The 24194-nt window shown below is 63.9% G+C and overlaps 1 protein-coding gene across 5 annotated transcripts in view; it reads right to left on the bottom strand.

The window, feature by feature from the left end:
• HAP1 (huntingtin associated protein 1) overlaps window positions 1–23673 on the bottom strand; it is a 34658-nt gene extending 10985 nt beyond the window's left edge. For 4 of the 5 annotated variants that reach the window (XM_030540874.1, XM_030540876.1, XM_030540877.1 and 1 more), the window contains exons 1-7: window positions 23468–23673; window positions 22817–22906; window positions 19098–19298; window positions 13399–13649; window positions 10935–11129; window positions 505–581; window positions 56–172 (exon numbers count right to left, since the gene is read on the bottom strand). In XM_030540874.1, the coding sequence (XP_030396734.1) occupies window positions 56–172; window positions 505–581; window positions 10935–11129; window positions 13399–13649; window positions 19098–19298; window positions 22817–22906; window positions 23468–23619 (1083 nt within the window). In that variant the 5' untranslated portion in view covers window positions 23620–23673. Of the gene's footprint in view, window positions 1–55; window positions 173–504; window positions 582–5926; window positions 6150–10934; window positions 11130–13398; window positions 13650–19097; window positions 19299–22816; window positions 22907–23467 lie in introns of those variants that run through there. The other variant, XM_030540878.1, reaches the window with a different exon arrangement.
• Window positions 23674–24194: the final 521 nt, after the last annotated feature.

Genomic DNA, 24194 nt, shown 5'->3' with positions numbered 1-24194 from the left:
GTACGTGGAGCATGGGGGCCCTGCTTCCCACCCGAGCCCGTGGGGGGGCCTTTACCTCCTCCTTAGCCAGCTCCAGCTGCTCCTCCAGGAGCTCATTTCGCTCTGTCAGGCTCCGGTTCTGCTTCAGCAGGGACTGCCCGATCCGGGCCGCGAGCTCCAGGTCCCGCTCCTTCTGTGGGGACGGGGGGAGGGGACAGGCTGCTGTTAACTGGGGCAGGCAAGCAGGTCCCCATCCCACCCCTAGACTGGCCCCTCTCCACCTTACCCAACCCCCTACCCCGTTACACACTTCCTCCCTCCCCACCCACATCTGACCCCTCCCTGCCCACTGACCAGTCTCCAGCCCATCCTCCCAGGACTGCTGCCCCATGCCCATGGCCCTCTTATCCCAAGCCAGGAGCCTCTCATGGCATTTCTGACCCAGCAGGGCACCATATGGGTTTGCCATCACCTCTGGGGAGGAGCAGAGACCTCAGCCAAAGAGGAGGAAGCAGCTCCACCTACCTCCTCCAGCAGGTTGGTCACCGCGTCAAGATCATGGTAGGTCTTTGTGATCCTGCCGACCCGCTCGGAACAGAGAACTGTGAAACAGCAAGAAAGAAAGAGGGTTGGTTCCCCATCACATAACATCAGCTCCACCAGCCCTCTTCATCCAAGGATCACCAAGCCTCCTCGCTCCCCTGGAACGGGTCACTTCACCTCCCACTGAAATGCAGCCATCTCTGGGGTGAAGCTATCAGCTGCCCAGCCACTGCAAACTACAGCTTCAGCACAGGATGTGCAAGAGCAGGAGTGCCCAGGGAGGCAGGAAGGCGATCCCTGGGGTGCATCCTGGAACAAGGAGAGGGAAGCCAGTGCTCCCCCACAGCACACTAGAAGCAGGTGGTGTTCAGTGAAACAGAGGGAGGAAGGGTGGTGCAGTGGTTAGGGCACTGATTGGGGACCAGGTTCGAGTCCCTGCTCTGCCACAGGGCCGTGTGCGCTTGGTCCAGACACTTCACCTCTCTGTGCCTCAGTTCCCCATCTGTACAATGCGGATAACAGGGCAGGGTCTGAGAGGATAAATGCAATGAAGGTTGTGCTGTGCTCACACACCATGGGGATGGGAGCCAGAGTCCATTTGTAACTGAAGAGAGGGAGCATGTTATTTGTGCAATGCACAGTTTGCCTGTGGAACTCATGGCTGCAAGGGAGACCAAGAGCTTGGCAGGGAATAGGTGTTAGATGTGGCTACTAGGAACCTCCGTGGCAGGTTAAGACAGATGCTTGTACAAGGATCTAACCCCTCACACCCTGATGCCGCTGACTTGGGGGGGGGGTGTTAAGGAGATGGGTCCCCCACGGGCAGGTAGCTGAGCAGAGGGGTCATGGCAGGAGCCACCTGCCAAGGCCTCAGCAAAGCCCAAAGTTAAACAGAACCTCCTGCCCCCCCTCAATGTTCTTCCCCTACACACACTTCACTGGTGGAGCTTGGCTGGTTCCCCCCACCACCCACACACACACTCCGGATGCTGCGCTCAGCTGGGGTATCAGGCCCCCCTGCAGGACATCGGTCAGACCAAGCTCAGTGGGGCTGGAGGGAATGGAAAAATCCAGGCTGCGGAGACGGGACTGGAAGCGACATCCCGGCACAGGGCCAGGCCGGAAACTGCTCGGCTCCACTAGCCTCTATTTATAGCACTGCCAGGCTCCCCAGGCCACGCCACTTCCCATCCGTCTCCCGCCTGCCCCATCCCCCAGGAGATCAGTCGCCCTCGTTTCTCCCCGGATCGAGCCGGGGGCAGGGGCAGCCAGGAGACTTCACCTGGGTTCCAACCCGGCTCAGTTCACTAGTGCAATGAGCTTTGGCAGGTCTCAGGCCAGCTCCATTGCCAGACAAGTGGGATGGGTGCAAATGGACACAGACAGCCAGTTCCCAGCCAACGGCCCAGCTCCCCCATCCCAGAGGGCCCCTGCAGCTAGAGGGATGCTTGCTGCTTTGTGCCAGCCCCATGGGCGCTCACCCGGCCTGCTCTGCCAGTAGGGTGACCAGACGTCCCGATAAAATCAGGACCATCCCGATATTCAGGAGTTTGTCCCACATCACCCCATCTGCCAGGCAAGCCGGGAACGCCAGGCAGGACTCTACACGCCCAGCTGCTTGCAAAGCTCCTACTGCCTGGCCTGCAGAGGGTCCCAACTCTCGAGGGAGTGCCAGGCTCACAGAGAGGCTGGAGCAGAGGCCAAAGGGTAACTGAGGCAGGGAGCAGGCCCCACAGCCTCCCCTCAACCGCACGGGACACAAACCTGTTCCCCAGCAAGCACCTCCCCCAGCTCTGCTCCAGCGCCAGCCATCATAGGATCTCCCAGACCTCGCACAGAGTTCAGGAGGCTCCTCTCTCCAGGGGCTGGGTCAGGATTGTCCCTGCTCTGTGCATGGAGAAACTGAGGCACCAAGCAGGGAATTGGACTTGCCCAAGGGAACAGAATCAGCAGCCAGGAGTTGAACCCAGGAGTCCTGGCTCCCAGTCCCCAGCTCTCCCCACCCTCCCTACCCAGAGACCCAACTCTCCCTATCCTGCAGCACCACAGAACGGTCCAATCTCCCAGCCAGCCAGACCAATTCCTGGCATAGCCCCCCATTAGAGACCCCCTCAGCTACACCCTGCTGGGTCTCAGCACGAGCCAGCCAGGCCACTCGACTCCTTTCTGGCCTATGCTTGCCGCCATCCCTGACACCTGCTGCCCTGAGCCTCCAGCCCCTCAAGCTGCTGCAGAGCAGAGAGGTGCCAGCCGAGCACCAGCCCTGCAAACTGCCACGGGCCCAGGCAGACGTGGGCAGGTTGCCTAAGCAACAGTCACTGCCTGCCATGCTGACATTAAGTGGAGCCAACGTGTCCTCAGGACCTTCCTAAGCAGCAGCAAGGAGGCTGGACACAGCCGGGCGCAGGGGAGAGACGCCCCAGAGGCAGGGAAGCAGAAGGGGCCTGCACCATGGCGAGGGGCCAGGGACTCTGACCCACCAACACTAGCTCTGCTGACACCGCCAGGAAAACCTGCCAGGGCGCACAGCGGGCTCCTGAGGGAGGAGCTAGAGAAACAGGAGGCGCCTCACCAAGGGGCATTGGAGCCAGGACTCCTGGGTTCTATCCCTGGCTCTGAAAGGGATGTGGGCTCTAGTGGTTCCAGAAGGGGCGCTGGGAGCCAGAACTCCTGGGTTCTATCCCCAGCTCTGTGAGGGACATGGGGGCTCCAGTGGTTCCAAGAGGGGCGCTGGGAGCCGGGACTCCTGGGTTCTATCCCCGGCTCTGTGAGGGACATGGGGGCTCTAGTGGTTCCAAGAGGGGCGCTGGGAGCCGGGACTCCTGGGTTCTATCCCCGGCTCTGAAAGGGACATGGGGGCTCTAGTGGTTCCAGAAGGGGCGCTGGGAGCCAGGACTCCTAGGTTCTATCCCCGGCTCTGAAAGGGATGTGGGCTCTAGTGGTTCCAAGAGGGGTGCTGGGAGCCAGGACTCCTGGGTTCTATCCCCGGCTCTGTGAGGGACATGGGGGCTCTAGTGGTTCCAAGAGGGGCGCTGGGAGCCAGGACTCCTGGGTTCTATCCCCGGCTCTGAAAGGGATGTGGGCTCTAGTGGTTCCAGAAGGGGTGCTGGGAGCCAGGACTCCTGGGTTCTATCCCCGGCCCTGAAAGGGATGTGGGCTCTAGTGGTTCCAGAAGGGGCGCTGGGAGCCAGGACTCCTGAGTTCCATTTGCAAGGTTATCACTGACTTGCCAAGCAGGCCGTGGAGACAAAGCAGCCCAGCTGCGTGCCTCGGTTTCCCCACCTGTTGAGCAGGGACTGCCTGGGAGGGGTGAGAGGATCAGCAAGCTCTCTCTCCGCCCAGAGCACTAAACCCAGTTAAGCCCGGCTGACACAGGGCCCGGGGTGCCTCTAAAATGGGTTAGCAGGAGAAGCTCAGAGATCCCACAAATCCCATTAGGTTGCCCTGGTCAGCGGTGACGTAATGGCGGCGCGTTGCCATGGCAATGCCCCCACACACCCTGATGCCCACCCCCGCTGACCCTCAGAAAAGCCTGTCCCATTCCACCCAGCTGCTGTCTTGTCAACCACCTGGCTAATCCCGCAACGCGGCGCCCCCATCCCCCCCCCGCGGGCACTGCGCCCTGCTCCCGACACCCGGCCCGCGTGCAGGCTGGCACGTCCGCATGGCGGGCGGGGGCAGGATCCAAGAGGTCGGCCCCCTCGCCCAACAGGGCCTCAGTCTCTGCAGCGGACCCCCCAGCGCCTTGTCAGGCTGCTGAACCATAATTGGAAATAATTAGAGCATGAGCTTCGTTAAGGCGTGAGTGACGGGCCACGGGCTGCTGCTGGGGTCTGCAGGCTGTGTGGCAAGATACAGATCCCACCCCCCCCCAGATCGGGAATGGGCCAGGTATAGGGTGGGTGCCTGCCCCAGCAGCGGGAGCCCCAGGGGACCCAGTCCCTGGGGATAGATTCGCTTGTTAGCCATTGTTTGGCAAGAGAAAACCATCAAGCTTGGGAATGCAGAAAGTCGGACACCAAGCCCCATCCCCTGGCTACACCCTGCCCCCCCAGCCCCAGCCCTGCCCCCCCAGCCATGTCAAGATCAGCTGCTCTCTCCCCCACGGCTCCTCCAGCTCTCAGCCAATCCCCACCCACAAGGAGCCCCTGGGCCTGCGCTCTTGGGGGAAGGACATGACCTCCTTGGGGTCATGGAGACGCCACTGTAGCCCCCCAGCCAGGGGTCTAGGGCGCCAGCTCAGAGCTCTGCATTCACCACGCCATCCTGACAGCACATTTCCCCCCGCTCACCCCACCCGAGCCCCTCGGCAGTCGGGACCCAGGGGCCTTCCACCCCAGGCCCCGTGACCCCCCAACAGCCACCCTGCAGTGAGCCAGAGGGGGGACCAGGGCAGCGGTTGGGCCCCACGTGATGCCAGCCTCCCAGCCAGGTGGCTGGAGTGGGAACGTGAGTGCCTCCTGCATCCCCCCCAACATTTCCAGCTGGGCTGCCAGTGCCAGCACCAGGAAGGGGCCCCCCAGCCTTATCGGAGAGGGGTCTGGGAAAACCTGGCACTCCCCGGGGGGGGTCCTTCGGCTGGAGGGCAGCCCACAGCCCCTGCTACTCTCTAGGGGCTGTCAGTGCCACACATACCTCGCCCGGATGACACGGCGCCCACCCTGCAGCCAGCAGCCCTGGACAGATGCAGGGGGCACTGCCCAGGCATCACTGCCAGCCCAAACCCTTGGGGAAGCAGCAGCTGGGCCGGATGGACCCCACTTGCCACCCTCCTCTACCAGGAGAGCGAGCCCAATAGCACCCAGCGGAAGACGAGGCGACAACGAACCGGAGCAGCCTCCTGCCCGGGGAGGGCAGCCGCCCAGAGCAGTTCAGAGGCTCTCAGACCCGCTCCATGCCTGCAGCACCTGCTCTATGAGAGACGGCTCCAGCCCAGGAAGCCGCCCCACAAGGGAGAGCAACAGGGGGCACCCCACCCCGAGGGGCTCTGGCACAGCACAGCTGAGCCACCCAGGCGCTTCCCTCCAGGCGGGGCTGGAAGCCAATAGCGGCGGGCGAGCAGCGGGCAGCCACCCCGTGAACACACTGCCCACGGGGCCAGGCGCACCAGGGCCACCGCAAACCCACAGCAGGAGAAAACCAGGCACCAGACAAACCATCCACGCAGCACGACCAGGCACTCGCCCCAGCACATCGCCCTGGCAGGCCCAGCCACGCCGGAGGGGCAAGCTGCAGCCACCCTGGCCAGGGCAAAGCACACGGCACAGCCCCCGGGATGGGGCCTGGCAGATTTAACCGTAGCCAAGCAGGGGGGTTACATACAGCAGGGCAGGATCACCGCAGAGCACGAGGGGGGCTCTGAAGGTCAATGCTCCCACCGCCCCCAACTCGCCCCGGCTCCCACCTTCCTCCAGCTCATGAGTGATCAGATCCACGGGGCTGTCCAGAGCCGGGCTCCCGGGCAGCTCATCGTAGGCTGCAGGGCTGCTCCAGAACTCCATGGCCTGGGGCCCGCAGAGCCCCCCACCCTCGCACAGCGCAGGGGGAAACATGCAGCCAAGCCCCAGCTCCCGGAGCAAAGGGGTGCAGCAGCCTGTTAGCAAGGGCAGCTGTGCAAGGGGGGGCTGGGGGTGTCTGTCTGTCTGTCTGTCAGCCAGCCAGCCCAGCCCAGCCCAGCTCCCTCCCCTGCTCCGGCTCCGGCTCCCTGGCAATGGTCCCCCCACTGCTCTGCCTACCCCTATTTATAGGGTCTCCCTTGTTTCTGCACCTGGCCGGGCACATCTCATTCAAGCCGGGGGGGGAGCACAGACTAGACCATCTACATGGAAAGGGAGGGTGTCCTGTTTAGAGAGACACAGGGCACTGCTGGGGATAAAAGGCTCACGGATGGGGGGGCAATGCTGGGGTTAAGCCTGCATCTGTGGGAGTGGCTATGCGGGGGCCAGTAGGAGCTCCCCCCCTTCCCTGCAGAATGGATCAGCTCTGACAGAAGCCCGTTGTTCTGCAGCTGCATCCTTCTGCGGTGACACCTAGCTCGGAGCAGCCCCTCTTTGGGGGGGGGGCAGGAGCTGGGCTGCCCCCCCCCCACATGCCGACTGGACAAGTATCCCCTGCTGCAGCGCCAGCCCCTGGAGGCCAGTGCAGCCGCAGGCGTCCCCTGGGAGCCAGGGGCAGGGAGGGGGCAGGGGCAGGGGCAGGGGCTGCCCTCCCCAAGGCCAGGCTGTGAAAGGTCCCCAGACTGGAGCTGTTTGAAAATCTGACCCTGACCTGACTCCTCTTCTGGCCCCACAGGAGGGACCAGGGGCTCAGGGGGTCCTGCTTCCTGGATGGTTCCCCAGGGCTCAAGGATGTCTGCTGAGCCCACCCCCACTCCATGCCAAGAGGAGGGGGAATCCCGGGCCAGACCCTGCAGGTGGGTCCCTGTGCAGGTGGGGGCCCCGAGTTGTCGCTTTGGCAGGACACAGACAGAAGCTGACGGCTGGTGTCAGAAAGGGGGAAGCATGGCCCTGTGGGGCTGACAGTCCTGCTGCCCGGCATCCGCACACCCCCACCGCCTGGAGCTGCATGACAGCAGCTCCCCCATCCCTGCCCAGTACGCACCTAACGAACCAGCCCACCTGCCGCATCGGCTGCACCCCGGGAGCGGAGCTCCTCACCTGCCCAAACCTGCAGCCTTGAGGTGGGACGGGGAAGCCTGTGAGGGTGGGAGGTGCTGGGGGAGTCTGGGGCCCGTGCACAGGTCTCCAGCCAGTACTTGGAGTGTAGGGGTCTCTCCCCACGAAGGGAGGTGGGTGGGGAACTCTCTAGTCCAGGGGTCGGCAACTTTCAGAAGTGCTGTGCCGCGTCTTCATTTATTCACTGTGATTTAAGGTTTCGCGGGCGGGTAATACATGTTAATGTTTTTAGAAGGTCTCTTTCTACGTCTGTAATATAGAACTAAACTATTGTTGTACGTAAAGTAAATAAGGCTTTTAAAATGTTTCAGAAGCTTAGTTTAAAATTAAATTAAAATGCAGAGCCCCCAGGACTGGTGGCCAGGACCTGGGCAGTGTGAGTGCCACTGAAAATCAGCTTGCAAGCCGCCTTCGGCACCGGGCCATAGGCTGCCTGCCCCTGGCCTAGTCCATCGGGGTGGTGGGCTGGGGGCAGCAGGGGCCACACGGGGCAGGTAGCAGGGGAGGTCCATGCTGAGAGGCAATGGGAGGACCTCCCATCTTTACCCCAAATGTGCCACGTGCACACTGGGAGTTGGGGGGTCCTGTGACCCGGCCCTGACAAGTCCCAGATTTCCCACCACTCAGGTTCTTCTCAGCTGCAACGGTTTGAATCCGGGCCTGTCTCACGAGCTCCGGCCCCAGAGCAGCGATGCTACAAACCAGCCCTCAGCTCCCAGCCCTAGCTCAGGTGGGACCAAGCTTTTTGGGTGGGAATTTCCTTAGTCCTGAGACGCCCCTTGGTGCTGAGGGAGGTGCTGTCACCTGGGGCGGGGGGCGGGAACCCTGCACAGCCCAACTGCTCGCTGCTATGCTCAGAGCTGGGGACCTGTGACGGCGCTGCTCCAGCGGCACGGAGAGTCCCATAGGCAGGCCCCAGGCCACGCGCTGTCTGTGCCCACGGTGCCCCACGTCCCCTGGCTGGCTGGCAGCTGTAACCGGTCTGGCTCCCTTGGCAGCTCTGCCATAAGCACCGTTGGGTGAAGGCAGCAACGAGGCCCAAGCAGAGGGAGACTTGAATAATTTATGACGGTGCTTTAATAATGGACGAGGTGCAGGGGGGAACTGCACTAGCAGGGGACGCAAGCACCACGGGGGGGGGTCCAATGGAGCAAGGGCAGGGGACGCAAGCACCACGGGGGGGGCGTGTCCAATGGAGCACGGGCAGCAGACGCCAGCACAATGGTGGGGAAGGTCCAATGGGGCACGGGCAGGGGACGCAAGCACCATGGGGGGGTCCAATGGGGCACGGGCAGCAGACGCTAGCAAATCCAGTGAGACAATGAACAATGGGGCCAGCTCCCGTCACAGATCTGGTCACACGGACCCCCCACGCCCGCTGCACTCCCTCTTGCTGAGTCTCAGGGCAAGGAAACCGGCCCAGGAACCCACCCAGCACCGAGGCTGGATTGCTCCTGCCCTTCGCCCCAGAGTCCCGCCACTCCCAGAATTAACGCTCTGAATCAAAGAGAAACCGAGGCATAAGGCAACCTAGCAAAGTGACTTGGCCATGGAGGGAACCTATGGCTTCCAGCCCACCCCTAGCCCCCACTCCCCTCCCCCAGCCAGGACTGGCACCCAGCCGCTTTGCTCTAACCACTAGACCATCCCATGACTGGCTAGGTTCAGCGAGTGTCTGTGAAGCCTGTTTCCACGAGCGAGCCTCCCTCCTGGGCACAGACCAAGCAGCCAGACCCTTCCCCCCAAGGCGCAGGGAGCCCCCAGGGCGGATCCAGGGCCAGGCGCCCAGCGGGTTTGCACTCGTGGCCAGGGGAAGCTGGGCTGAGGCTCCCTGCAGCAGGGCAGGAGACGCAGCCTCTGCCTAATCCCACCCCTCCTCCCCCCACCGCAGGGATTTGCTCCCCGGTTTAGGTCCCACAATCAGATTACATGGGGCTCGTTTCGATGGCAGCTTAATGAGCCAGGACGCGGGATCAAGGAGAGGAGCCAGCACCCCCTCCCCCTGCCACCCCCCCAGCACACATGGACCGACGCGGCGGAGGGGGGGGGTCAGAGACACGCAGGCAGCTATGCCCCTTGGTCTGGGGTGTCCCAGAGGGGAGGGGCCGCTGCCATCTGCACGAGGTCCCTTACCGGAGAGGGCCCAGTTGGACTCGGCAAACTTGGCTAAGTTCCCGGTGGCCCATTTATACTCTCTCCTCACCCCCCACCTAGACCTCCTCCCCCCTCTCACCTACAGTCCCTGCCTCCCCGTAACTCCCTCCCTGTCACCCCCACCCCACTCTAATCTGCCCCCTCCCCCTTTGCTCTTGCAACACGTGGACAATAATCACAAACGAACCAGAGCTAATCCTGTCTGTGCCCCATATGGAACCTCTGACCCCAAAGCCCCCAGGGAGGGGGAACCACCTGGCCCCATGGTGCTTCCTTTCCTGGCCCCCCAACTTTGCCAATCCCAAGGGGTCAAAGGTCACAAGTCCCCCTCCCTCCGAGAATGGGGGCTCTGTGAATGTACGTCCTGGTCCCAGAGTTCCAGCTCCTCTGTGCATGGGCTGCTCCAGGACTCCAGCAGCTGGGGGTCCCACCTGCGGGCAGCAGAGCTGGGGGTCCCCCAGAGGGCGGCGGAGCTGGGGGTCCCGCCTGCGGGCGGCAGAGCTGGGGGTCTCCCAGAGGGCAGCAGAGCTGGGGGTCCTATCTGCGGGTGGCAGAGCTGGGGGTCCCGCCTGCGGGCGGCGGAGCTGGGGGTCCCCCAGAGGGTGGCAGAGCTGGGGGTCCCGCGTGCAGGTGGCAGAGCTGAGGGTCCCCCAGAGGGCGGCGGAGCTGGGGGTTCCCCAGAGGGTGGCGGAGCTGGGGGTCCCGCGTGCAGGTGGCAGAGCTGAGGGTCCCCCAGAGGGCAGCGGAGCTGGGTGTCCCGCCTGTGGGCGGCAGAGCTGGGGGTTCCCCAGAGGGCGGCAGAGCTGGGGGTTCCCCAGAGGGTGGCGGAGCTGGGGGTCCCGCGTGCAGGTGGCAGAGCTGAGGGTCCCCCAGAGGGCGGCGGAGCTGGGGGTTCCCCAGAGGGTGGCGGAGCTGGGGGTCCCGCGTGCAGGTGGCAGAGCTGGGGGCCCCCCAGAGGGCTGCGGGGGGGGCAGCTCTTACCAGTTCAGGCCACGCGGAGGCGACATTGAGTGGGGAACCACGCCCCAAACCTCGGCCCCAGGGCTCTGCCCTGAGCCCCGAATGGAACTGGAGTGGGTGCAGGGTGTGGGGCCCGCACAGCAGCCAGGTGCCCCATGGGAGGCAAGACACGTTTGGCACCAGCTGGTGGTGGCCTGGGTCCCATGGGGAGGCCTGAGCCTGGAGGGAAAGGCCACCAGCCCCTACCTAACCGGGGACAGAGGGAGTGGGGGGTGCACCGAGGCTCCTCCTACCCGTCCTTGCTGTCCCCTCCTTGTAAACCCCCCTCACGCTCTGAGCAGCCCCCAATCCCAGCCCGCAGTGTGGGGGTCACTGAGAGAGGACGGAGGCTGCAGCTCTAAGAGATTCTGGACCTGGAAATCCCCCCACTGCAACTGGGCAACCTCATTAGTTGCAATTAGCTCCCGCACGGCTCTTGTGTCCTGGGCATGGGGGGAAGCTGCCCCCTAGCCCTGTGGGGCTGGCCTGGGAGGGGGCACCACCCAGCCCCGCCCCCTGCCCTGGTTCAGCACCCCTGCCCCCCAATGGGACCCCCAGTACCCAGCTCGCCCCACTGGCACTCACGGAAGTACTTCAGGGTCTCCTCAATCTGCTGGGGCGTCAGGGGGGTGGGCGCCTCGGGGGGCAGCAGGGGCGTGTGCAGCCAGTCGTCGTGTTCGTACCCGAAGAGAGTGTCGGCCCGCAGGGTGTAGTGGGGTAGCTGCTCCCCCAGCAGGCTGATGATCTCCACCTCGGGGACGTTACCGCAGCTACACAGGTCTAGGGGGAGAGGAACGGGGGGCAGTGAGGTGGGGAGGGGGTGGAGCTGGGTGAGAGGCCTGGGGCACTGGCAGGGCTGTGGGGCACAGGGAGCCCAGGACTGGGATAGTAGGCGGTGTGGGTCGGGATTGGGAAGCACCGGCATATCTGTGGGGTTGGGGATTCTCAGGGCTTGGGGGGAGCCCAGGGCTGGGCTAGCAGGGGCTGCAGGTCAGGAGTGAGGGGCATCAGCAGAGCTGCAGCGGGGACACCTGGAGCTAGGATAGCAGGGGCTGCGGATCAGGAGTGAGGGGCATCAGCAGAGCAGTGTTGGCGGGTACCCGGGGTGGGCTAGCAGGGGCTGCAGGTCGGGAGTGAGGGGCACCAGCAGAGCTGCGGGGGGTACCCGGGGTGGGCTAGCAGGGGCTGCGGGTCAGGAGTGAGGGGCACTGGCAGAGCAGTGTTGGGGGGTACCCGGGGCTGGGCTAGCAGGGGCTGCAGGTCAGGAGTGAGGGGAACCAGCAGAGCTACACGGGGGGGGGCGGTACCCGGGGGGGACTAGCAGGGGCTGCGGATCGGGAGTGAGGGGCACCAGCAGAGCTACGGGGGGGGCGGTACCCGGGGTGTGCTAGCAGGGGCTGCGGATCGGGAGTCAGGGGCACCAGCAGAGCTACACGGGGGGGGCGGTACCCGGGGGGGACTAGCAGGGGCTGCGGATTGGGAGTGAGGACACCAGCAGAGCTACGGGGGTGGTGGTACCCGGGGTGGGCTAGCAGAGGCTGCGGATCGGGATGGAGGGGCACCAGCAGAGCTACGGGGGTGGTGGTACCCGGGGTGGGCTAGCAGAGGCTGCGGATCGGGATGGAGGGGCACCAGCAGAGCTACGGGGGGGGGTGTGGTACCCGGGGTGGGCTAGCAGGGGCTGCGGATCGGGAGTGAAAGGCACCAGCAGAGCTACGGGGGGGGTGGTACCCGGGGTGGGCTAGCAGGGGCTGCGGATTGGGAGTGAGGGGCACCAGCAGAGCTACACGGGGGGGGGTACCCGGGGGGGGCTAGCAGGGGCTGCACAGAGAGTTGAGGTGACTTCCCCAGGTGCCAGAGGGAGCCGTTGACCCCTCCGGGAGCAGATCCCGGGTCACTGTGATTAACCATTTATATTCCGGCAGCAGCCAGAGGCCCCGGTCAGGCCCCAGGGCGCAGGCTCCACTCAGAGAGCAGAACCGTCCACGTTGGGGACCCACGAGAGCCTCCCACCGGGTGTCTCCTCGCTCGGGTCCCTCCTCCCGCGGGGGGCAACAACCTCCAGTTCCTGCCCGGGGCGAGACCAGCGCCCGCGACACCTAGCGGGGACAGAGCCCATGCTGATCCCCTCTCCCTGAGCCAGCCAGTGCCCTGTCCTCGGGGCAGATTGGAGCCGGTGACCCCTCGAGGGGAAAGGCCCCGTGTCCCCCCTGGCCCCGAGCCAGCCAGTCCCCCGTCCTCGGGGCAGATTGGAGCCGGTGACCCCTCGAGGGGAAAGGCCCCATGTCCCCCCTCCCTGAGCCAGCCAGTCCCCTGTCCTCGGGGCAGATTGGAGCCGGTGACCCCTTGAGGGGAAAGGCCCCATGTCCCCCCTACCCCGAGCCAGCCAGTCCCCTGTCCTCGGGGCAGATTGGAGCCGGTGACCCCTCGAGGGGAAAGGCCCCATGTCCCCTCCACCCCGAGCCAGCCAGTCCCCCGTCCTTGGGGCAGGTTGGAGCCGGTGCCCCCTTGATTGCCCGGCTCCCTGAGTCCGTCTGGCTTCTGCCTTTCTTTGGCTGTGGGTGCACAGGACGAGCAGCCGCTGGAGGCAGGGCACGGAGGCTCCCGGGTGCCCAGGTTCCCCTGTCCCAGCCCTGCCCCTACCCCCCCGGCTCCACAGGAAAGGTCCTGCCACCACCTGCTGGCAACGGCCCCGGTAGAGGAGAAAATCTCCAAGGAGAAGTGGGGGGGTGGCAAGACAGCAGTCTGGCCAGGCCCTGGGCAAGCTCTGGGGTCACCTGCCCCTGGGCGCCCATCTCCCTAACAGGCTGGTGGGCCTGTGCTGGCAGCAGGGACTGGCCGGTGGCGCTCGGGTCCTTCCCGTGCAGCGCGCTGGATGGGATCCCCCCAGGCAGGAGCCCCAGTGCCCTGGAGGGTGGGGTCCCAGCCCCTCCATCCCCTGCTGTGAACTCTGCAGCCCTCAGACCCACCCCTGCTCAGCCCCCCCATAGCCCAGCCCAGCTCCCCCTGTGTGGTCACCCCAGTCCCCCCGGGTCCCAGCTGGACCCACCAGTGATGGTTGTGGCATCGTGGTATCTGCCCACAGCCGATCCCTTCGGCCCCTGGCCGGCATGGTGCAGGGAGGCTGCTGGTGAGTCCCTGCTGGGCTGGGAGTGGTGGGCGGGTGGGCCCAAGGCGTCCAGTTTGACTGGCGTTACGGGGGGCACCCAGCTGCCATGTGGGGAGTGTGGCACCACCCCCTGCTTCAGGAAGCTGCGATGGGGACCGGGCCAGTCCCAAGGTCCCGTCTCCGTCCCACACCTGGGGAGAAAGAGTTGGGTGTTAGGGGGAGCCATGGGGGAGGGGGTGGACCCCACGACCTGGCCACATGCTCTGGACACACGTGTCTCTGTGTTGCTCCCACAGCCCTGGCATCCCCCTGTGCCCAGTCGGGCAGCATCGGGCCAGCCGTCCGGAAGCCTACGAGCCGGCCGCGCCCCAGGAGTGACCCCCACTCAGAGCCAGGGCCCAGGGCTCCTGCACACCCTGAAGCAGGCTCTGGCCACAGCCCCTGGCCCAAGGGTCCCACTGGGACTGGAGGAGGCTGAGTGTGGGGCAGCCCGGGGGAATCAGAGACGGTTTCATCTGGAGGTGAGGGGAGATGGGGGGGTGCCCCCCATGGCATTTAGAGCAGCAGCGATGAGATGAATTGGCCACCAGAGGGCGCCAGGGGCTGCAGGCTCAGCGGGGGTGTGGGGGGGCAGAGCAGGTGGGTTCGAAGAGCCAGAGTCAGGAGCCCAGTTAGATACCAGGGTGCGGCCTGCGTGTCGCCTTGCGGACCCCCAGCCCGCAGCCCCCTGCTAGCACCTGGGCTCCGCCAGCCCTGCCGGTGCCCCTCACTCCCGACCCGCAGCCCCTGCTAGCCCAGCCTGGGCTCCCCCAGCCCTGCCGGTGCCCCTCACTCCCGACCCGCAGCCCCTGCTAGCCCAGCCTGGGCTCCCCCCAGCGCTGCCGGTGCCCCTCACTCCCGACCCGCAGCCCCTGCTAGCCCAGCCTGAGCTCCCCCAGCTCTGCCAGTGCCCCTCACTCCCGACCCGCAGCCCCCTGCTGTTCCAGCCCTGGGCTCCCCACAGCCCTGCCAGTGCCCCTCATTCCCAACCTGCAGCCCCCTGCTAGCCTGGGCTCCCCCAGCCCTGCTGGTGTCCCTCACTCCTGACCCACAGCCCCCTGCTAACCCAGCCCTGGGCTCCCATCAGCCCTGCTGGTGCCCCTCACTCCCGACCTGCAGCCCCTGCTAGCCTGGGCTCCCCCAGCCCTGCCGGTGCCCCTCACTCCCTACCCGCAGCCCCTGCTAGCCCAGCCTGAGCTCCCCCAGCTCTGCCGGTGCCCCTCACTCCCGACCCGCAGTCCCTGCTAGCCCAGCCTGGGCTCCCCCCAGCTCTGCCAGTGCCCCTCACTCCCAAACTGCAGCCCCATTGCTATCCCAGCCCTGCGCTCTCCCCCCACACCCTACAGGGGGTCGCAACTCTGCAGAAACCTCTCATTTCTGATCCCCATGCGAGTGTTCCCATTTGTGTTCCTCCCAATAACCGTTGGTGTTTTTTCACACCAACACCTTCTGCAGGAGGGATGTCTCCAAGGCGCCCTGCCGCCCACATGGGCTGCGGAGCTGGGGTGGGGGGACCCGGGCCATGACCCTCACCTGACCACTTTCTGGCCAGGTCACACCTGAGCTGCACTGCGACCCCATGTGCCAGATCACAATGGCACTCACCTTTGAAGGTGAGTCCCCTGGGCCAGGGGAGGGTCAGGCTGCTGGTGGGGGAGGGGGGCTGAGTGGGGAAGAGGAGGTTTAGGGGGCAAATCTACACCCCCCCCCCTTTCAATGATGCTCTGCAGCTCCTGCACCTACATACACAGAGCAGCACTGAAAAGCAGCCACCTCTGGGGTGGGGAGGAGCAGCCAGGCAGGGACACACTGCACGGGGAGGGTGCACTCCAGGATGCTGCAGGATCTTTTATTGCTTGTCCATCAACAAACTCATCCCCGCAGGGATGGACCCACCTCATTATCCCCAAGATACAGATAGGGAAACTGAGGCACGGCCTGGGGCCAGGGCTTGTGGCAGAGCCAGGATAACAGGTCCTGGACTCACACCACACCTAAGGTCTCAGCTGAAAGCCCATATCGCAGGATCTAGGGAGACCATGTGCAGCTCTACAGCTGCCTAGGAGGCTCTGAAGGGGTTAAATTAACCCTCACGGTTATTCAAATCGTTAAACCCCCTCAGCCCAGAGCCTAGCAACAGAGCCAGGCAGGACGTGCTTTGCCTGCTGCCCTGGGTTATTATTTAACTCTGGGAAGGGGCGGGGGTGGAGGGGGTCACTGGGATCCTGCTGCCTGGAGCCAGCTGGGGCTGGGTTGCTGGAGCTGAGAATCTCTGACTCCAAACACAAACCCCTCAAGGAGGGCGTTGGGAGGGGAGCAGTCAAGGGGGTGGGGGGTGAATCTCAATTTGCATTAAACTCTCTTAATTTAATCAGAAGCCTGATAAACCGCTACCGGAGTCCTGAGATACAGGGCCTGATTCTCCTGGTGCAGCCACACAGATCTGCAGAGACACCAGTGTCAAACTCGAGTAAGGACAGAGCCCGGCTCCTCATACAGGACGTTTGTAAAACACGTCTTGTATCCATCCCATGGGTTGTTCAGCATAGAGGGTAACAGCCTACTACTGCTACCCAGACAATGGAGCTGGCCCCTTAAGCTCCAGTGGTGCCAAAGGACCCTGGTTCAACACTGCGGCACCCTATGCGGGGCAGGAGGCTGTTGCCAACCCAGGGATCCCAGCCTGGGCCGCCTGCTATTTCCCAGCCTAGCATACAGGCAACTTCCCAGATGAACAACGGTTCCCTCCCCATCAAAGCACAAGACCTGAGACAGCATCCAGGGCTACCCCACGGCCTGGGTGCACCTGAGCCTGCCCCTCACGGGCATTAATGGAACCCTTTCACCTCCCACCGCCCCAGGGCACAATCAGGAGTGTCCCGGGCACAAGGTGTCTGATGGGCCCTGCTGGGCTGAGCTGGGCTCTGGGACCAAAGTGGCAGCGGTGCAGGGCTGCCAGGCTCCAAACCCCCTTCCCAGGATGCTGCATGACCTGGGATTGGTCTCGCCCTGGTGGGCAGGGCAGGGGGGTTGGTTCTGCAGGGACCAGAAGGAACCTGGGATTTGGAGCTGCAGTTTTGTGTTTCTCATCAACTTCATTTGCCGGGTCAAGCTCGGTCTGGCCTTCCCCACTGAGGCTCTGAAATGCCCTGAAGGGGCCAGATCCCTTGGGAGGCCCCATGTGCTGCCCTCAGGCATCCCTCTCCCAGGAGAGGCCTGATTTCCACACAGGGAAACTGAGACAAAGAGGGGCTGTGCCCCAGCCAGTCAGTGGTAGAACTGGGACTAGAACCCAGAAGGCCTGACTCCCCCACCCTCATTCCTACCCCTGGACGCTGCTCCTCTCCCAGAGCTGGGAACCGAACCCAGGAGCCTGACTCCAGGCTCCCTCTTGCTCTACCCACTAGGCCTGGCTGCCTGAAGAAACGCTGACTCTCCCCCTGCATCCTATGGGCAGGACGGCTGTGACCAGCCAGGCCCCACCCTGGCGGGAGCGAAGTCCAGCCGGCTGCACTTTCCCTGGCAGTTCAGGATGGGCACCTGCCACATCACGTGCGGAGACACGCAGAGCCAAGGCAGGGCGGCTCCCCCAACACGCCGTCTGCGGCCATAAAGGGACCATGGGACAGGCAGTAAAACGCCCTCAAGGCTGCCCTGAAGGGAGCCACTGCCCGCCCTGGCACAGAGCCTGCCCCCCCACGATGCACCACACCCCCTCCACCCATAGGGGCCAGGGCCCTTCCCAAGGCCCTGCAGCAGCTTCACCCATTTCTGGCCACCAAGGGGCAGGCAGCGCAGGACCTGTCGGGATGGGGGCATCCCCCCCATCCAGGGAATCAGGGCCATGTCCCACAGAGCCGGCTGCCTTCACAGCGCACACATGGCCTGAGCAGCGACTGCCAGGGGAGGAGCCCCCCTCGCCCCTGGCAAGGAGGGAGGGGTGCACAGGATGGCAAAGGGAGGCTGCTAATTTCAGTGTTGGGCCATCCCCGCCCCAGCCCCAATGCAGAAATCCTGCACAGAAGCCTAGTGGTTAGAGCAAGGCAGGGTGGGAGGCAGGACTCCTGGGTTCTATTCACACTACTGGGAGGGGAGCAGGGGCTAGTGAGGGAGAAGGGCATCTTGGCGGCCAGGACTCCTGGGTTCCTTTCCCAGCTCCACTGTGTGCCACTGTAAAGGCGTCTTGCCTTCTCAAGCTTTGGTTTACCAGGCTGGGAGTGGGGCAGGGTGATTCCTGGGCCTGTCCAGGAGATGCGTCCGTCCTTCTGGGAGCCCTGAGCTGCTTCGAGATCCCCGAGAGCTGGGGTTAGTGGGGGAGGGGCGGACGAGATTCCTAGCCCCCCCCGGCCCTGCACCTGCTGACACCACAGCGCGACGCCTGTGTGATCTGTCCCCACCCCTGAGCACCGTGGTTCCAGGCAGGGGCAGCTCTCCCGGGTGTAAAGCGTTTCCTCCTGTGGCACGTCCGCCCGCCCGGCGCAGCTGCTGTTGCGTTTGCCAAGCCCACGACTGCCGCGTAATAAACCGCCTGCTACTTCCCCCTTGTGCCTTGTGACTGCCCTGACCTCAGCTCTCCTCATGGCTTCATCTTCCATTCCCAGGACGCTAGGACATCCCTGGCGGGTTGGCAACCCGGCTGCCCTCTGGCGCGCTGCTGTGGGGCTGGGCATGCGCCCTGAGGAACCCACAGAGACGGCCCCGGGGCCGCCTGACCCCCCAATTCAACTCAGCCAGTGGCCTGAGAAGCCAGCCCGATACGCTGGAATTGGCTTCGGGTCCAGGGGCTGGTGCCTGGCAGTGGATTCTGAAGGAGACACTGGGGTGGGGTTCTCGGGACAGGGCGATTTCTGGCGCCAGCAAACCCTGACTTGGATCCCTGTCCGACCCCTCAGATCTCAGCCCGCACGGTTACACATCCAGGTTCTGCCAGGGTCTGCTGGTGGGACGGCGTCTGAGAAGCTAGCTGGGGCAGGGGCTCCCGGCTCCTCCCTGCTCCAGGCTGCGGTTGCTCCCCTGGGTCAGGGCCGGAGCTAGCTGGCTCCCCGGGGCTCCTGAGGAAGAACGTCCTGATGCTGAGGGGCAGCAAGGGACGGGACAGGAGCCCAGCCTGGGAGCTGGGAACTGGAGCACGACCCTGCCCTGGGCCAGGCTCTGGCAGCTGGGCAAACTGCCTCCCAAGGTGGGTTCCTCTTGGCCTCGCTGCCTCCAGGGCACCCACCCCCCGAGCCATCGCTGGGTCCACTCCCACCCCGGGGCCTTTGTGCCGTCTGCCATGGGGCCCCATTGCTCCAGCCAGGCCGCAGTGTCACCGAGGCCCAGTGGTGGGTGGGGATGTTGGCCGGGGGCCGGCGGGATGCTCCACACACAGTGCCGCCCACCCGCTGCAGAGCTAGGCAGGAACCTCCTGCTTCCCCAGCACAGGGCCATGGGGGGCAGCCGCATGACGCCCCTTGAGGGGCACGGGGTGGGTGCAGGGTCAGGCAGTGCCCACTTGGAGGGCAAGGCTAACACTCTGGCCCAGGCCCCAGGGGATCCCAGTGCTGCTCTGGGCTCAGGCCCCCAGGAGAAAGGAAACACTGCAGGGACGGAGCATCACCCACCATCTACCTGCCCCCCGATGCCTTTCTCTCTCCCAGGGGTGAGCCCGGAAGCCGCCTTCCCTCCTCGGTTTCCCGTGGGGACAGACCGTGCGGTTCAGAGGCCGGTGGCTCCGGGATCCCGCTGGCGGCACTGTCCTGGCTCCCCGGCAGGCCAGATCTGGAGGGGAAGCGGGTTCATGAGTCAGCTCCTTGGCCCGGCTCCTGCAGACAGATGAACGCAGCCTGAGAACGGGACCCTGCTCTGACGCCCCGACAGCAGCTCAAATCGAGCCCCGAGCCCTCAGCCACCTCGGCACGGAGGGTGCAACCCACAGGGGCTCCAGGGCACCTCTGCTGCTCCATCCCTCCCCTCCAGAGAGCAGCCTCCCCCCCAGGCCCAGCATGGCACAAGCCTGGGCCATGAGATCTGCATCGGGCATGTCCAGACCCACCACAGGGGGTACTGCAGGATCACGGGGGGCTCCCTGCCCTGGGCACTAAGCTGCCCCAACTGGCCCCAGGCAAAATAGCCCGGCCTCAGGGATTGAACCTGGGTTTCTTGTGCAGTCCTCTCTGCACCACAGTCCACTTCCAGCCCTGCCCCCTTTCCTCCAGTGACTGCCCAGCCCCCTGCTAGCCCGGCCTGCCAAGCAGCCCTCACACGGGCATTTTCTTTGCCAGCCCGCGTGACTCACCGGCTCAGAGCCAACCACGCCCAGAACAAACACGCACAGAGCAGCCTGGGCAGGAGGGTGAACGCTGGCTGAGCGCCCAGGCCTGCAGGGAGGGGATCCCTTTACTGGATACTTCTTTGGACAGAGGTTACAGCAGCCGGCAGGGGATTCCTGAGTTCTATCCATGGGTGTGAGAAGGGAGTGGTTTCTAATGGTTAGAGCAGGGGGGCTGAGCAGGGGGAGGGATAGCTCAGTGGTTTGAGCATGGGCCTGCTAAACCCAGCGTTGTGAGTTCAGTCCTTGAGGGGGCCAGTTAGGGATTTGGGAATTGGCTCTGTTTTGAGCAGGGGGTTGGACTAGACACCTCGTGAGGTCCCTTCTGATTCTATGACTCCTGGGTTCTATCATCACTTCAGGGACAGGAGTGGTGCCTGGTAATGGGAGCTGGGAGCCTGGGCTCCTGGGTTCTACTCCCAGATGACACCAACTTGCTGTATGACCTTGGCCAAGTCCCATTCCTTCTACCTATCAACTGTCAAATGAGGCCGTGGAGCTGCCTGACCGGCTGGGGACCCCAGCGGTACCAGGCTAGAGATGGGCCCCCGATGGGGACACAGGCCAGGGGCCCCAGACTATGACACGTGCCCAGCAGAAGGCAGGCTGGAGCAGGCAGACAGAGCCTAGGGGGCATGTCTGACCCTAACGCCTCCCAGCTGCGCCTGCTGGGCTGGGACCAGCAGTGCTAGGAGGGGCTATGACAGCCTGGATCCCCTGGGAAAGCCCCAGCAGCTGGGGGTGTCACCGGGAGGCCCCAGGCTCCACGCCGGCTGCCGTTTCAGAATGCGGCTGCTGGACTATTTATTCCCCGCAGCTGCTGCTGGAGCATGAGGCTGGGCCTGGGGCAGCCAGCTTGCAGCAATCCCCATCTGATGGTGTCAGGAGGGGTCTGGGCAGGAGATCCAGGGGCTGGGCTGGGCTCGCTGGGAGCCACCAGCTCTGGGAGTTGGGGGGAAGCAGAACAGAAGGGCGGCAGGCACGGAGGTAGCCAGGAGCAGTGGGCATTGCTGAGAGGCAGCCAGGACAGGGGCAGAGCAGGGTGAGGAGACGGCAGGCCCCGGCTTGCCCGTCCCCCAAGTCAGACGCTGCCTCACTCCTGGAGCCTGGGTGGGGCCGCAAGCGGCAGGTCCTGGCAGGCTGCAGCCGGCTCCACGCGCCAAGGAGAAGCACCGTCTCCCGGTAGCCCAGGGCAGGGCTGATGGGGCCAGGACAGTTGCAGATTGGAGGGACGCAGGGGCTGGGAGAGCCGCCCAGATGCCAGGAAGAGGCTCACATGGCTCACCAGGGACCCTCTCTAGCTGGTGAAGGGGCAGCACTGGCGGGAGGGGTCCCTGGGGAGTCTCATCCAGCCCTGCTCAGCTGGGAGGGTGGGAGCTGAGATGCTCCCGCTTGAGGCCCACGGGGGACACTGCTGGGGCTGCAGTTTGAAGCCAGGCAGCCCCACTGCTCCTCCCTCCCGGGTGTGGGAAACGGGCCGTTCCTAGAGACGCCCACCCAGAGCCTTGGCATGGACACCAGCGCACCCGGCTCACCGGGGGAATCTCAGGCCCAGGGCAAGCTACATGCTCAGCTCCGGGCACGGCCACCTGCCCCGTGCGGAGAAGCTGAGGCCTCAACATGGAGTCACATGACACTGCGCCCTGCCCCAGCCCTGGAGAGCCGGCACCAGTGCAGGAAGGGGGAGCAATGGACCCGGGGATCCCGAACGTGCAGGCCAAGCAGGACCAGGAGCTGTAAAGGCTCATCTAAGAGACCCTCATCTCCGTATCCACAAGGAGAGAGTGAACCCTGCTGGGACTGGTCCCTGGAGCCTGGGCCACTAACCCGTCCCCTCCCACCCATCCCAAGCTCATCCGGCAGCCGCTGAGAGACATGCAGTGGGGAGGGGTGACCACCAGCATCCCCCCCCAGAGCACCACACGGGCCACGTACAGAACGTCACGCAGGGCAGGCCCAGCCATCACCTCCCATCTTCCTCCCGGCACAGCTGGGAGGCACCAGGCCAAAGGGGAACATACTTCCTGCAGCAGCTTATTGGGCTGTGAAATGGATGAAGTCAAAGCAGCCGGAGCTGGGGCATTTGCATGGGCAGGGCAGCCCTGGCGTCTGCATCCCTGCTGCGTGTCTGGGCAACGAACAATAACAGCTAACACTCACTAACCATAGCAGGGCTATGCCCGGGGGCAGAGAAACCCAGACCCCAAGCTTTTCTCATAACTGGTTTCTCGCCACACTCCCCGGGTCCCCTGCTGGACATCATGTCCCATCCCTCCTGCTCCTCTGACCCACCTGAGCTGGGGGTCAGGCCCCTCTGCCTCATGTCTGCACTCTAAGGCAGATGCCTGCGCAGAGTGGCCCCTGGTAAATATAACACAACCTTCACCCCTACACTGTGGGCTGGAGCACTGATGGATAAGCCAAGCCCTTGACTGTCCAAGGTTTGGCCCTGGGTCACTGCAAATTTGTCCAGAGACACTGAGGCAAGACTCCAGGATCCCCATGCCCAGGCAGGATGAGAATGGGCACTTGTGGTACCAGGAAGCCAAGTCTCAGACCGTCCCTGGCCACACGCCGCTCCCTGCCTAACCCTGAAAGTGGGCTGCACAAATGAACAATTTCTCCTGCAAAAAAAAATTTTTTTTTTATTAAAAATGTTTCAACTAAATTTTCTGGGTTTTAACCCCCCAAAATTGAAACAGAACAAAAGTTTTCATCTCGCCTGGTGATTTTTGGTTTGGTTCCGATTTCAGATTCCTGGGGCAGGAGAAAAGCCCCTTCCTCACCTATTTCTTACTTTTTCCCACTGGAAAAAAGTACAAAGAGAGAGAGAAAGGGAGAGGGGGACAAATATCTGAACATTAGGAACAGAAACAGAACAAAAATATTAATTGGAGATTAAACAAAAACTTTCATTTTGTTTCATTTCTGATTCCCCCTCCCCCCCATTGAACCATTTTTGCAAAACATTTTGATTGCAACAAAACTATTTTTCAACAGAAAAACCCAGACCTGTCCGCCCGCTCTTCTGATGGCCTCGAAACGGCTGATTGTCCACCTCTGCCTTCCTGGTTCCTCTCTGTCCTCTGCTCAGGCGTGGAACTGTATTGGGATGAGAGAGGCAGGCAGCACGAGGCTTGTGACACGCTGAGAACTGATCACAGCCATGCGCGCCAAGATGCATCAACAAGGGACGTTATCTCAGCCCGGCCCAGTGCAGGGGAATGTCGGGTTTTCATAGTTTCACAGAGTATGAGGCCAGGAGGGGCCATTAGATCCACTAGTCCGACCTGCACATCACAGGCCATCAAACGTCAGCCAGTTCCCCCCTGCCCTGAGCCCAGTAACTTGTGTCTGGCTAACGCCCCCCTCTGCCAGAGAGGCGCCAGGCTGGGGCTGCAGACCCCCGGAGATGGGGAACCTCCCACTGCCTTGGGGAGTTTGTTCTAGTGCTCACTCACCCGCCCTGTTCAGAACATGAGCCCGTGGGGCCCGGATATGAGCCTGTGGGGCCCTGTGGGGCCCATAAGCCTGTGGGGCCCGGATATGAGCCTGTGGGGCACTGTGGGGCCTGGATATTTGCCAGACCACCTGTGGCCTCTCTACAAACACGAGCTTTGGTTCTAATTTGCCTGACTTCACCTTCCAGTGGCCGGTTCTCACCTGCCTTGTTCTGGATTACAGAGCCGGCCGGAATCTGGTATTTTCTGCCCAGGAAGGTATTTACACCATTCACCAGAGTGAGCAGAGTCACCCCTGGGGTTGGTTCTGAGATGCTGAACAGCCAGAGCTCGATGGGTCTCAGTGGCCAACATTTCCTTCAGCCCCTGAATCCCTGTGTCCTTTCTCCACCCGCTCCACTTTGCCAGCACCCTTGAGAGCCCCAGCACCCTTGGGAGCCCCAGCACTGGGTGCAGGACCCCTGTGCGGCATCCCCTCCCTGCCCCGCTCACTACTCCCCTAGGATCCCCCCCCAGCCCTTTTGGCCACAGCTTCTCCTCCTGAGCCTCTTGTCTGGGGGGTTCAGGGGCTGCCCTTCCCCCCAGGCACTCCAGCTCTGCTCAGTAAATCAGGGACCAGGCAAGACCCCCCATCAACAGCCCCCCAAAGGCCTCGCATCTCAGCCCCCAGCTCTGGGGCACGTTCCAGGATCGCTCCCCCGCTGCTGTTCCTGCGCGCTGGGCCAGTCCAAGGGAGGTTCCGAGCCGATGGGACCCGGGCGCCTCTGGCGAGCCCGGCCGGCAATGCGGCGGCGCTGCTCAGGCGGAGCCCGGCCAAAGCTGCATCCCTGGCACAGCTCGTGTCCCGGAGCCAGCGGAGCGCGAAACCCGGTTAAATCCACCCGGCTAATGCGCCGCCGGCGGGTCCCTGCAGGGCGCGGAACTTCCAG

The sequence above is a fragment of the Gopherus evgoodei genome, chromosome 23 (genome assembly GCF_007399415.2).
Source record: "Gopherus evgoodei ecotype Sinaloan lineage chromosome 23, rGopEvg1_v1.p, whole genome shotgun sequence".
Taxonomy (NCBI): Eukaryota; Metazoa; Chordata; order Testudines; family Testudinidae; genus Gopherus; species Gopherus evgoodei.
The sequence above is the reverse complement of the archived record's forward strand: the minus strand, read 5'-3'. Positions and strand labels throughout refer to the sequence as shown.